At 34.3% G+C, this 14877-nt stretch overlaps 1 protein-coding gene across 2 annotated transcripts in view; it reads right to left on the bottom strand.

The window, feature by feature from the left end:
• Nucleotides 1–14877, bottom strand: part of LOC110113243 (protein ABHD11) — a 32275-nt gene that overhangs the window by 9258 nt on the left and 8140 nt on the right. For both annotated transcript variants that reach the window (XM_020845727.2, XM_020845728.2), the window contains exons 3-6: nucleotides 13422–13448; nucleotides 4622–4712; nucleotides 3652–3695; nucleotides 3398–3496 (exon numbers count right to left, since the gene is read on the bottom strand). In XM_020845727.2, the coding sequence (XP_020701386.1) occupies nucleotides 3398–3496; nucleotides 3652–3695; nucleotides 4622–4712; nucleotides 13422–13448 (261 nt within the window). The remainder of the gene's footprint in view (nucleotides 1–3397; nucleotides 3497–3651; nucleotides 3696–4621; nucleotides 4713–13421; nucleotides 13449–14877) is intronic.

Below are 14877 nucleotides of genomic sequence, written 5' to 3'. Positions count from 1 at the left end.
CCACAAAATAATATAAAAATAGTATCCTTCAATATTTGAATGATCTGCTTGAAAATTAGGTAAATATCATGTGTTGTTCCCATCATCCAATACTAGTCATTATCTCTTTCCTTTCAAGTTAGTTCACTCTCAGTCATGTTCTTACTTGCTTGGGGTTGTGCAATTTTGTTTACTTTATTGATAATAATTCTCGAGTCACCATGGTTTATTAGATAAAATATTGGTTAGATTGACGTTCTTACAAATTTTATCAAAAAATTAATATTCATTTTTTTTGCTTCGCTAAAAATATGCACACCGATAATGCTTCATAATATCTGCAAAGCCAATTTCTTAATTTTTACGGTAAAAATAGCATTCTTTGTCAAACTACATGTACAATTGTACATATACCTCTTAGTAAAATGGAGCCATAGAATGTAACAAATGCTCCTCGATGTTGCCAAGACACTAGTGTTTCACATGAAAATCCTTCGTACTTTTGGGGAGATGCAGTCCTTATTCCCTACTACTTAATTAATCATTTCCTCGCTAAACTTTTAAATAATTAATTTCCCCTCAACATTTTTTTAATCTAACTTTTTTTTTCTTGCACTCAACAAGTGCTTAATTGCCTTTGCTTTGTTTATGTTTTTGCTCGCATGATAAACACTCTCCCAATGTCACTCATTGTATATTCCTTGGGTATTGTTTAACTCAAAAGGGCATAAATGCTATGACCCCCATATAATAAATTGAATGCTTCATTATGGAATCACCTTACATGAGAATACCCCTTTCATTCCTATTTCCCTTTCTGAATCATCACCTTTTAGCCATTTTCCTCTTGCTATTTCATTCCTATATCCCCTCCTCTATTGTACTCTAGAAGAGGACCTCAACCATCTCCTCCTACAATACCTCGTATCATCCTATCTACTTCTATTGAGGATCCCTCTTAGACCGTGCCTTCACATCCACACCTTATAGTGCTAATAAGATGAGATAAATGACAAATTATTAGTCATCTATTCTCACTATGAACATTAACCATTTGATCATATCCTATTGTCATATTTTCATGCATTTGTTTGTTGTCCCTATCCCCTAGAAGCAATATAACATCCTCTACGAAAATAAGCTATAGATGTTAAGATAAATGCTCTTCATAATCGACAAACATTGGAATTAATTGCCCCTTCTTATTGGGTCAAGCCCATTGCTTGTGGATGGATTTTCACTATCAGTAGAAAGCTTAGCTAGTTGCAAAAGCTTTAAGCCTATGGGATAGATTATTCTGATAGTTTTCTTCAGTCACCAGACTCAACTCTGTCAGAATTCTAATCTTCGTGGTCATCAATCAAGATTAGCCCATTGCTGCAAAAGGATATAAATAACATCATCCTTTATGGTGATTAGAATGAGGCACTATCTATAGAGCAATCTCCTAGATACATTAATCAAGGGAAGAAGCACATATGCCTGCTCAGGAATGCCATTTATGGGCTCAAGAAGAGTCCACAAGCTTGGATTACAAATTTTGTGAAGTTCTTATCTATCTTTGTTAAACATACAACAATAAGCTCAATTATGCTAGCCACTTATGTAGAATGATATATTATTACTCAATAGGAGAAATAAAGAAGACATCTAAAGTAAAGCACTACTTGCAGAATTATTTTGTAACCAAAGATTCAAAGAAACATAAGCATTTTATTGGGATTGAATTTACTTACAAGAAGAAAGTGATCTTTTTATCTCCGAGAAAAAATGCCACTCATCAGCTCAAAAAAATATGACTTTTAGGGTGAGATCCAACCTGAAACCCTCATGGATAACCAAAGTATATATGATGAGATATACCATTTGATTATCCATCTTATTCATGTATATTTGTTGAAATTTTTATTTATCTAGCAATTATACGTTTGAATATATCTTTTGTTGTTGGAATTGTAAGTCAATGTATGCAAAATCCAAAATAAAAATATTAAGATGTTTTTCAAATTCTCATATAAAATAGTAAAGCTCTATTTTATAGTAAAACTAGGCATTTAAATATTGAAGCATTTGCTGATAACTACTAGGTTGGATTTATTCATACAAAAATCTACTTCTTGGTATTGTAATTTAGTGGGAGATAATATGGTCATCTGGAAGAGTAGGAAGCAAACAATTCTACTTAGAGCCAGCATTGAAGAAGAAGATAGAGCAATGACTCATTCTATATGTGAAATGATATGGTTCAAATTCTATTTGAAGAAATTGGCTTTTCAGCAATTGAGCCTAGGGTTCTCTACTGCGATAGTAACTGAGCCTATGGTTCTCTGTCACGATAGTCATGCAGCCAGCCACATACATTGGCAATAATCTTCTGTTGCATGGAAGGACAAAGCACATTAATGATGATTGTTATTTCATATAAGATGTCGTGCTATCTAAAAATATTGTTACACCTCATGTTTCCAATTCAAAACAAGTGCAAGATATTTGGGTCCTCTATTATTCTCTCACTTAAGTGACAAACTAAAGCTATGGATATATATGCTCCAGTTTAGAGGAGCATTAGCATAGGATGCTAATCAGAAAATAATATTAGGAAATCAATATATTATAAGTATATATTTTCAAACAATATGTATTTATTTTCCCTTATTATATTTATTCTCCCCTTTATTTTCTTCCAATTATATTCATCTTGTATGCCTATAAATAGGCATTGTTGTTAATGAACAAAATCATCTAACTTTCAATGCCAAAAAAAGTAAATGTTAAAATAAGAGTACTTAACTATATTCATATTGAATTTAACAAAAAAAACCCACTATTATTAGTATTTAGAAATTCATTTTTACTTTGCATTTCCACAAGGTTGGTAATATCAATAGAGGAAAAGGATCAAATGGTTCATTGACTCTTCATGAAAGACCAAAATAGTCTCCAACTATATTAAATAATCATTTTGATCCCTCAACTCTTTAAAGAGGAACCAAAATAGTCCCATCATAGGACTTTTTTTATTTCTTTTTAAAGATTAGAGGGATCAAAATGATCCTTTAGAATAGGCTGAGATCATTTTGGTCATCATAAAAAGTCAAGAGACCACTTTGATCATTTTCTCAATATCAATAGCATAAAGAAACATTCTTGGCGAAGATGTGATCATTTGAGATTACTACATCCATAATGTAAAAGAATAAAGATTCGAATAAAATTTAACAATGTGATAGATATACTTTTCAGTTTCTAGGTTCATGTTGTGACATGTAAAACAAAACACAAAAATAACAAATATGGACCAGCTGAAGGGAATATAAAACAGTACTTTGCATCTTTAAAGTAGATATTGATGGAAATACTCTTATTGAGAAAGTTATAAATGAGCACGAAAAAAAGAAGAATATTGTTTACTACTTACAAGCTGCAAAACATCCCGGGCAGCAGAAGCGACACTATGAGGGTCAAGCTTCTTAAGTGATGCTGAATCACCATGGCAACGCAAATCAACTAAAAGAAACTGAAAGAAAATAAAAAATAAAAGTCTAAATGCTTGATGATACTATACTTCAATTCTATGATCATCTCAAGAAGAAAAAACTTTGGATAATCAAGTTATGTTATAGCATTCCTAAATAAGAGAAATTGAAATATTAAAATCACCATGCGATGTACCTGCCACATAGGAAATTCTTGTGATAATCTCCTTGCAAAAGAACCTGAGGATTTTTAAATCATAATTGATCAACAACAAGATGAGTTGAAATGATACGAGAAATAATGAATAATGCGATAAACTATCTGCAGGTTTATCTTCATTTACGTAGATGCCCAAGATAATAAAGTAGAGTTGGATTATCTTAAATTTAGCTATGTTTTGATGAACGTCACAAACTTGATAACTTATAATGTGCATGCTTTAACAACACATTTAATTGCATCACTCCTTAGATCAGAAGCTGGAGTATCTTCCAACCTTCTGTCTTGTAAGCTGAGGATGAGGGTGTGAAAATATGTTAAGGGATAATACAGGAACACAACTAAAGAGAGACAGGTGCAAAACTCCAACTGGAGAAAGAATGAATCCTGAAACATGATGACTTCGGATAGGCAATAATGATGATTAATTCTATAGCATCAGTCTGTGGCCTTTCGGGAAGAGGGAATATAACTACAGAACTATCGAATGCTGGTGATGGGAATATATTTCTACAAAAAGAAGCTGCAGCACAAGAACAACATCAGCAATGCTAATTCATCTTCAAAAACTGCTGAAACAATATGGATGAACATGCAAGAAAAAATAATTAAGGTTTTAATTACATAACAGGAAATCGTGTCATTTCTCAATCCCTTTTTTTTTTTTTTCTTCTTAGCGTTATGGAAAGGAGCCTGCCTGAACACAAATAAGCTTTTTTTATCCTTCGAGAAAGAAACATAAAACAGGCTATTCTGGAAACTCCAAGCTTAGGAAAACTGGAAGAATTACTTTGACCTTGCCAAAGAAGCCATTTGAATTGATTGTGTAAGACTATTCAGGTATGTAAGAAGAGATCATTGTAAATTTGCTCATGATTTCGAGTTAATAATTGTAACATATAAGGAAAAAATCTAGTGAATTTGAGAAACTTATAGTTTTATATACCCCAGTTTTTCCTGCCACCAAGAATACCATGGATAAAAACAGCAGTTGGTGGATCAGGTACAGACTTGTCAGCTACAGAATTCCACCTAACCTGCAATTATGTGAACACATATTTCAATGAATGTGTCTCAATCAATTCAACATATATCAACAAAACACAACTTGGAGAATTTGCCTCCAATAGATTAACACAGAAATAAAATTTGACTTCACATTAAAAGCGGAGGATAAGGACAGAAGAGATCTTAGAATTCAACATAGAGGTTCCAAAATCCAGGAATGATAGATTATCATAATCAGAAGAGAACATTGTGATTGCTAAGAAAAGTCAACTCCTTCCTCGAGCCTCTCAATCTGATGAGAAAAATATGGGAGCAGCTTTCTATAAGATAGATTAGGCTTAGCAACCAAAAGTCGCCTATTGTTGGTTCGGAGTTTATATAGAATTGAGATTGAGTCTTGCTATTGTGCAAGCCCCTATTACTTGCCCCTATCACCCATAGGAAAGCAACCTTGATCAAGATGGCTGCTTAGGCTCAAAATTTATGCTTATGTTTATGCTTGAATTGAATTAATAGGGAATGATTAGGTTAATAGAGATACTAGATCATGATCTCATAATTTCACCATCTAAGTATAGCATTGGATTCAATTTGTTAATGTCAAAAGAATTTGAGTCTTAACATCCAAGGAATCTGATTAGCAAGCATAGATTACCACTTCTCAAATATCTCGAGTGCTAGGGTAGACGTACATGTCAGAACATGCATTCAAAGTTGACATCAACTCGTTTATTGGTGGAGGGTTGTTGTCCTAGTTTCATTGAATAGTTCAAAAGCACAAGGTAAAATCACTTGCTATTCAAATAAACTAGACATAACCAATTAGAGCTCAAAGGCATGGCATAACCATATGCTATTCTCGAGTTTCAATCTAACTAAAAAAAGTGTAGATAAATGTTGAGGGTTTTTTATTTGAATAGCTTTTAATTTGTGGATTAGATTTTCATTTGTAGGTTTGTTAATATAGGAGATGGCACAAATTTAGATAAGGTTGGAGCTTATATCCATTTAACAACCCAAGAGGAAAGCATGATTTGATGAAATTCCTAACACTTTGTGTTGGCCCATCTAATTGGCATTGAGACTACATCCCTTGGAAGGCCCATAAAGAAAACCATAATAATAGATTAATATTATAATCAATCCGACAATGAGTCGTACAATCTCGCTCTATATGCAAGGAAACTCATATGGATGTTTTAAAACTTCGCTCTATAACCAAGATAGCATGTATAATAAATTCTATGAAATCTAATTGAATTAGGGATGACTACAAGAATGCCACAAAATATTGGAACATTTTACCTAAACATATTTGAATGTATAAAGCATTCACATATTTTACAAAATAACTAAATTGAGTTTATTTAATATTGGCTTGGGGGTTAATGTTGAAACTTGCAAAATTCAAATGTTTTACACATGATTATTCTTATATATGTGTATGTGTATGTGTATGTGTATGTGTATGTGTATGTGTATGTGTATGTGTAGGTGTAGGTGTATGTGTAGGCATCTTATTCTCTTTTTTTAGACCCCATTATTATCTATAGGCATAAGCATCCCTTCAACGTGCTTCTCTTCTCATTGCTTGTTTTGACACAAAGGATGACACCACATCTACCTACAATTGGAGGTCACAAGTATATCAAGGATGCTAAAGTTGTAAGACTACCATAACTAGAGCTGCGTAATGTCAATGAGATCATCGTCATCAAATTTTGATCAAATATAGTCTTTGATGGTAAGCATTCAAACACCTAAACACAGATCTAAGATCACCAGAGAAATGCAAAACTTAGCCATATCGAGGAACAACAACACGAAAGTTTTCAACCTCCGATCAAATCGAAGATCAATTGTGTGAATGTCATCAAAATTTAGGCTGGATCAAAGATCAACAATGTAATTCTCAAACTAACTGAATTGAGTTAATTAGTTCTTTAAAAAAATTTAACATTTATTTTATTTTAAACTCTTTAATATATAACTATTAGGAAGAATTATTCCAGTAATGTGTTTCCCTTCTTGTTAGTGGTTTCAACACCAATGATGACATCTCATCTACCTAAGGTTAAATGTTGCAGGTATCTCAGTAATGTTGAAGTCGTGTGTTATACCCTCCACTATCTAACAGCGATGAAGTTACCACAAGATTAAGCATGGTCGCCAAAGACAAGCATTCATCTCCTTAGACCTAAATCAAAAACATCAACAAAAGAAGACAAAACTCCAATTGGATGAAGATTACTAATGCAAAGGTCTTTAAGTTTCAATTAGATCGAAGATAAATAACATGAAAGTCTTCAAAATTCCAGATGGACCGAAGATCTTATGCTCTTAAAACTAATCAAATCAAAGATCAATGATTATACACACTAGCCAGATCAATAATCATTCTTTTAAATTAGCCTGGTTGAAGATCAACCCTTCCATCTTTTGATCCCTTATTTGTGCCATATGAAATTAACAGGGGAGTACTTGCAAACAAAAAAGTTGAAAGGCATGAGGCCAACGCGTGTTGGACCGTTGGAATCGAGGGAATCAAATCTAATGTCGCAAAATTTGTGGCAGGGAACAAATCCAAGAGAAGGGCCGAGTTTCCTGCTTGTTAGAGGAAGGAGTCATATTGGAGCTTAGGAAAGAAGTCATATTAGAGTTCACCACTAAGGAGTTGGCATAGTTGAGCTCGGGCCTAGACATTTTGATGGCAAGAGTCATAAGGTGTTAGGTCTTGTTAAAGAGAGAGAGAGAGAGAGAGGGAGGGGGAGATTAAGGAGTCATGCATTGTAGAATGCACAGAAGACAAGTCAAGAGACATGTGAATGAGTGAAGGGGGAGAATGTTTTTGGGAAAAAGAGAATAAAGTAGTGTCACTGGGCTACTTGCTGAAAAGGATAACATGGAGAAGAGAGCAAAGAGGGAGCTCAATATCAGGTGGGTTTGCACATAGGATGGAAGAGTGGGGGGCATGTCACGTGTCATCGGGATGTGAGGGAAAGAAAAAGGGTGAGAAGGAAATGTGAGATCAAGGGAGATGGATTGAGTGCAAGCAAGGGAGATCAAATTAGGGGAGAAAGGGTCATTCTAGAACTAGGATGATATCAGAAGTCTTTTTAGTGAGTAATGCCTAAGAGAGATTGTGGTGGGGTATGAGGGAGACATATACGATTGGATCAAGATAAGAGAGAAGAGAATGTAAGGTACATTAAATGTCAATAGAAGAGAGGCATATGACTCGCGTGAGGTAAATACAAGTTGCATTATTAGAGTATGTAAAGTTGGTTCACCTTTTTTCTTATAAGTTTCTTGTTGGTTATTGTTTCTCGTACTAATAGCTTCTTGCTCACAAGCTTCTTCTCACGAATGTTTCTCAATATCTCATCTTCACACTCTCCCTCACTTCAAGCCACCACTATTTCTCATTTCTAGATAGTCACTCAATCTCACGAGTGTTCTTGATTTTCAAGTATAAATATTTTCATTACTATTATTTCTATATTTGAACCTATATTTTGGCTTTTAGATAGCTGGAAATTATTGCTATTGAACAAATCATTATATTTATCAAAAATTTATTACATTATTCGTAAAATTTATTACTATTATATGAATATATTATGTGAATATATAATATACAAGTTGTGAAACCCCTTATTAGTAAAACCATTGCTTCACTTTATGCATTGCTCATTTAAGTAAAATTGAACACTTCCGTATTACATTGAGCTTAACGCTTTAAAAACACTTATTTGAATTGAAATTCATTATGCGTAGGATTCATTTAAACCAGTAACTTTGCTAAATCATCATATAGTTATATCAACTTGCCTACTAGAGTTTGTTGAACTGACCATGATAGCTCGGCCCTTAGTTTGACCCGCAAGATAAAGATTATTTAGTCTTTAAACTTTTTAACCATCGTATGTGTTTGTTGACCCGACTAGTGGAGTTTGTTATATTGACATGACAACTCAACCCTTGAACTTGTGAATTAAGGGTGCCGGTTCAACCTTTAGCTGGCTAAACCAAGATGGGGGATGGCTTAGTCCTTGAACTTGTTGATCCATTAATGTGCATGCCAACTTGACTACTAAAACTTGTTGAATTAACATGGCAATTCAATCCTTCGACTTGTGAGCTAAAAATGTCAGCTCACCCTTAGGCTTATTGAGAGATATCAAGATAGAGACTATTCAATTCTTAGACTTACTGAATCACCATATATTGTGTCAACTGACCGCTAGAACTTGTTGAATCAATGAAACAACACAACCCTTATGTTTGAAAGAGTTTTTCCTAATTCAATTACTAGACTTGTTGAATTGATACTTGACACATCCAATCTTGAAATTTTTAGACTTTTTCAGCTTGAGATTTAAGTTTTGATTCTGCTTTTGGAGTTTGTAGAGTCTAAAAGGTAGCTAACTCTTAGATTTATATTCCAAGCAATTTGTTTGGTTGTAAACACAAGTTATTATACCACTTTTGAGATTCCAGCCGCAAGGCTTGACTAAGCTGCTTTAGAGGCATTAATATAAAATATACCATTATTGCTGGAGAATTATAAAAGACAACCGAACTTTAACCTTTGGGTTTGTGAGTTGAAATTAGTTCAACTAGTTTGATTTCTTGAGCTTGCAGAACTAGTTGTAATATAGCTTAATCTTTAAGCTCATTAAATTAAACCATCTTTAAGAATTGACTTGCATTTAATAGCATATTGATGCGAGCAAAAAATATAGGGGACCCTATACCTCTCGATCGCAAAGGAGAGACGGACTTCTACCGACGAAAATGACTAAGGACGAGAAGAGAGAGAACAAACTCTTACATTTCAAATAAAACTAAAAACTAGAAATCAAAAGACTACAAACGACTCCAAATAAAAATAAAAAGACACCCTAAAGTTGCTTTACTTAGAGAAGAAGGATACAGGTGGAGTGGCACTTGCGGAGAGACGAAAGAGGTTAGAAGCCCGAGAAGAAAGGTTGGAAAGAGCCCGCAGGATTTCCGGAGGGGATGAGAAAGAAGGGTGGAAAGAGCCCGCAGGATTTCCAAAGCAAACCCGCAGGTTAAAGCTTTCCAAAAATCACATTTCATTCAACTTACTTTCAAACATAAACAACCCCTCATATTTATAGGTATGAAAGGGGAATACAAAAGGATACATACATTAAATTATCACAAGAACCCAAGCATCACTTAGCATGGAAAAACAGCCCAAGCCCAAGAACCGAAGGAGCATCCACGGGAGCCAAGGAGGCCGCATGGAACCAAGGCTCCAAAGCCACGGGAAAAACCCCCAAGCTCGGAAAACCAACAGCCACTGTGAGAACCAAGGAGCTTTGCATGGAAAACAGCCACCCGAAGAAGCCAAGGAGCCATGGCATGGGAATACACATTTTCTTGGAATTCCAAAAGTCATTTTGGAATCCCAAGAGACAACATAATAACTATAAATAAAAAGTTACATAAATAAGACAATTAATGAACTAAAACCTAGCTAATAATGAACTAACTCTTAGTTCAATAAATGAACTAAAAATCAGCTCATAAATGAGCTAAATTTCATCTCAAATTTAATTGAGCTTGTAGACTCAAGGGAAGCCAAAAATTGATTTATTTTTAACATGAGTTGACCCCCCCCCCCCCCCCCCCCCCCCCCCCCCCCCCCCTTGTCTACATCACATATTAAGCAAATGAAGATAGTTGAACCTTTAGGCTCAATAAGTAAGCACAACAACTAAGCCAACTGCATAAAATAATAACATGAGGCAACAACCATTATCAGAAGCATAACTGCATAAGCCTTACACCCTTCATTTAGATAAACTAGTATGCTCTTCTTACATATACTTTTTTCAATAATGAAGGTTGTTTTCAGATTTGGTTATAATTTACTACTAATGTGATGATTGAAAAGTATAGGTCTTTAACACATGATGACTAATTCACCATCCCTAAAGCTTCTAGGGATAACTATATGATCATGGCAATATTTGGTCATCCTTGCCTTTAGTCTTTCTTTTTTTTTTTGTTGGGCTTAAAGATAAAGTTTGTCTAAAGCTTCAAATTCTTTGAGATGTAAATCAATATTTTCTTCATATGTTAGTCCATACTGTATGACAATTGAGAGTAGAAGTAGCGAAGCTTTGAGAGGAAGTATCACCGCTATTCCAAATACAAGTGAATACGAAGTGGCTCGCATCACAATTTTATATGTAGTGTGATAGATACATAGAACTTCTATTAATTTGTCATATCATTCTCTCTTATTCTTTTAAAGGTTTTTTTTTAATAGTTTTTTTAAGGTCTTATTGAATGCTTTAAACAAACCATTAGCTCTAAGGTTATAAATTCAGGAAAGAATCTAACATATGTTGTTTGATGAAACAACAAATTTGAACGCTTTTAAAGTTCTTATTATTGTTAGATAGGATTTAGCATAGGACTCAAAATTGATAGACAATGTGGCATTAGAAGAACATCATATTATCTATTTTAACTTCCTTTAAGGGAATTGTTTTGACCCATTTTGAGAAATAGTTAACGGCAAAGAGGATAAATTGATGCCCTAAGAACAATGGGGGTTATAGAGCCAAGCAAATCAATATCCGAACATCTAAACAACCAAAATGATACTTATAAAATGTATTAGGTTAAGCAGTTAATGTAGAGTGCCTCCACATTAGTGTGGTCAATATAGTGCTTAACCTTATTAGGCTGGCAATATCTCATATGTTTGATTTTGATCTTCATTTTTTGATAGAATTAGTGTGTACCACATGGCCCCTCATATATTTTAAACATGAAGGCCTTGGCTTCGCTAGATCCAAGGCATTGTAATCACATTTGGGCAAATGACCTTTGATATATTGAATCATTTATGAAGGCATATAGGAATACACTTCATGAAATTTGGAAAATGATAGATTTATTCTTAGGAAGTTTACTTTAATGTATGTGATGAAATATTCTCTCCAACCAACCTCATTGGCTATTGCTAGGGTCACTTGAGTTTCTCTAGTTTCCATATATTACAAAAGAGTTGGTGGCATAATATGCATATTTTGAATATGATGACAAGATCTTCAAAAGAATCCACTAATTTTCTTGGCTAACTTAGCCAGTGAATTAGCTTTACTGTTCTCATGAAACAGAACCATTGTGTAGTTATATATGGGTTTATGATCTTGAAAGAACCTATTTTCTACTTATGTATCAATTAGGAGTTTGAGGCTTCTTTTTTGTGAAGCTTCTTCATTCTCATACTGATTGCAAGTTTGAGGCATATTATTATGGTTTCATATTCAACCTTATTATTTGTGCAATATTCTGATAGGCCGTAGGAATATCGAAGTACACCTCCTTATGGTGTTCTAAAAAAAGATACAAATTTTGTCTAGTATTGTTGGTCACGCTGATAAAACTCCATCAAAATAGAGCTCCCATTTCGGAGATTATTTGTCTTCTTCCACTTTGAGGATATCCTCATCTAGCAAATCACATTAAGTGGAAAGTGGAGTTGAAGAAGATGGATAGTTAGGAAATCAATCATGATCACAACCTTTTACGGGGCATACATGATGTCAAACTAAAGTAGCAATGTTGCATACTTGCATGGATTGTTAAATGGGATGAGTGTCACGAGAGTTGAGCATGCGATAAATATTGTGTTCTGATGTCAATGGCTTAATTACAAGCACCGTCCCATACAAAGGTGGGGTCCTTCATCAACCTGAAAAGGGCTGACACCTACCTAAGATATTAGATATTAGAGATGAGCCTCCTTGTATGACAACCTATCCTAAATAAAAAGTTGTCTTATGGCTTTTAGTAGTGGTAGATATATAATAGATTTAATTTTAGAGTGATCAATTTCAATGCTACCATGACATATAAAATAGCCTAAAATTTCTCCCAATGAAACACCAAAAGCATACTACGAAGTATTCATCTTAAGATTAAAATTTTGAATTCCTTCAAATACAATCCAACGATTATTTACATGCTTAAAATGGCATATACTTTCTACAGCTAATTCCTTGACAAGAAACTCTACTTGCTTGTGTGTGAGGTCGTCATAGATATGATTCGAGCCCTTAAAAGCATCACCTTGTTGGAAGAAAAATATAGAGTGGTCTGGATAGATGCATGCTTCTCATCCTCATGTGACACTTTAATTTGGTTTTAGCTTGAGAACCCATCCATAAACAAGAGCTACCATGGGCAGTGATAAATCACATTTTAGATAAGTTTTCATCGATTCCCAGAAGTCAATGCAGAACCGGATCTTATCTTTTTTTTTACTGGGATGTTATTTACAATACAATCATCATATTTTTCTCATGAATAAACCTAGTTTTAATAAACTTGGTTTCATCAATTGGCTGTCCATCATCACCTCATCAACAGAGGCAATTATGATGCTTATTTTTCATTTAAAAACAAGTTATTGAAGAAGGCAATCTACAATCGAGTAATACAAGTGAATTGTAAAGATATACAGGTCTGCGAGTAAAAGGAACCATATATTTTGGAAACATGATAAGCTTAAAAGAATGATAACAAAAGGCCTTATGTCTATCATTCAAAGTTGAGCTCATATTTAAATAAATAAGCTTGCCACTACAAATAAAACTACAATTAGAAGCAATAGAGTATTATGAAGGAAGGCTGCACTATTAGAAATAAGTAAATTGGGTGACAAGGTAGCAAAGAAGTGCTGTACATACAAGGCTTCCTTGAACCAAGTCATAAGCCTGCAAAAAGAAGGTAAAAAAACATCACATTAGTACACTGTAAATAGATAGCAAGTTAGCAACTAAGGCAATATCTTGAAAGTGCACAACAAATAAATGAGCTAGAGCTATTTTATATGCACTAAGTTCAAATTCAGAAGGAAATGGAACCACTTTGTCTGCTAACTTGACAAGGGAATGGGGAAGTGGGAAGTGACTTCTCCTGGAGAAACGATATATATGACTTCTAGTCACATTACTTCAACCTCATATGCCCCAAAGTTACTCAAAAGTAGCTAGACGAGATGGTCTCCCTCCTTGCAAAACCCCCAACGTCATACAAGCATTACATATATATATGTTATAATTATACAACTTATCTCATAAAAATACGAGGATATAATAACAAATAATTATACACAATTTATGGTATCATAATTTATATTGCAAGTATTATATACAACATATATTACATATAATTTATTAACGTTGCCTATAAGGCTATAATATCAATATATTTTATATGGATGTGCATGTAAATATGTATGTACATGTTTACATATGCATATCTACAAACGTATCCGTATACACAATAAAAAGAAGGAGCTTCGATCCTATTATTAGAAAAATATCATTTTCAGATCACTTTTCATTTTCACTGTTTAAATTATGGAAACAATAAATTTGTGCTCAAAAATCAAGCAAGCTTATGAAATTTTATATTTATATTCTCATTCAAATTTTTTGGGATAAGGAAAATGATGCAAGCAAGGCTTGTATATTTCGGCATTTAATTATGGGCTGAAGTTGGCTAAATGGGCTTGGCTCATTTTTCTTTGGCTGTTTGGTGTTTGGTGGCTGATTAGGGGCTGTTTTTTAAGCATATGGCTGCTGGGTTCCTGGCTTTCTCGGTTTCCCTGGCCTTGGCTATTCGGTTCTTGGCTTTCCCGGTTTCCCTGGTCTTGGCTTTTCGGTTTCTACTCCTACTCCCTGCTTTTCCCAGTTTCTCTTGTTGGGTTGTTCGATTTTTGTTCCCTGCTTTCCCGGTTCCCTTTGCTTGGCTGTTTGGTTCCCGCTCCTTGGCTGTCCCGGTTCCCTTGTTGTGGTTGTTTGGGTGGGGGTCCAAATGTGCCTTTATTGCTGATTTTTTCTCCTATTTTGGTTGGTTGTGGTGGGCGGCTCAGCATGGCTTTTGGCCTCCTTTTCTTTTCTATTTATAGGGTTGTTTTGTGGCTATTTGAAAAGGAGCTATGTGATGAATTTTTGGAGTAAAACCTGAGGGTTTTTTCTAGCTTGCGAGCTAGTTATCTATGCTTTTCTCTCTTATATTTCGTCTCAAGACTTCTACTCCTTCTAACCATGGTTCCCGCCTCACTTGTATCTTTCTTCTCTAAAATATATATAGTTGTAAGGTGTTGTGTCGATTTTAAGTTATATGATTTTATGTTTG

The sequence above is a fragment of the Dendrobium catenatum genome, unplaced genomic scaffold, assembly GCF_001605985.2.
Source record: "Dendrobium catenatum unplaced genomic scaffold, ASM160598v2 original_scaffold_144855, whole genome shotgun sequence".
Classification (NCBI taxonomy): domain Eukaryota; kingdom Viridiplantae; phylum Streptophyta; class Magnoliopsida; order Asparagales; family Orchidaceae; genus Dendrobium; species Dendrobium catenatum.
This window is presented reverse-complemented; position numbering and strand designations above follow the sequence as displayed.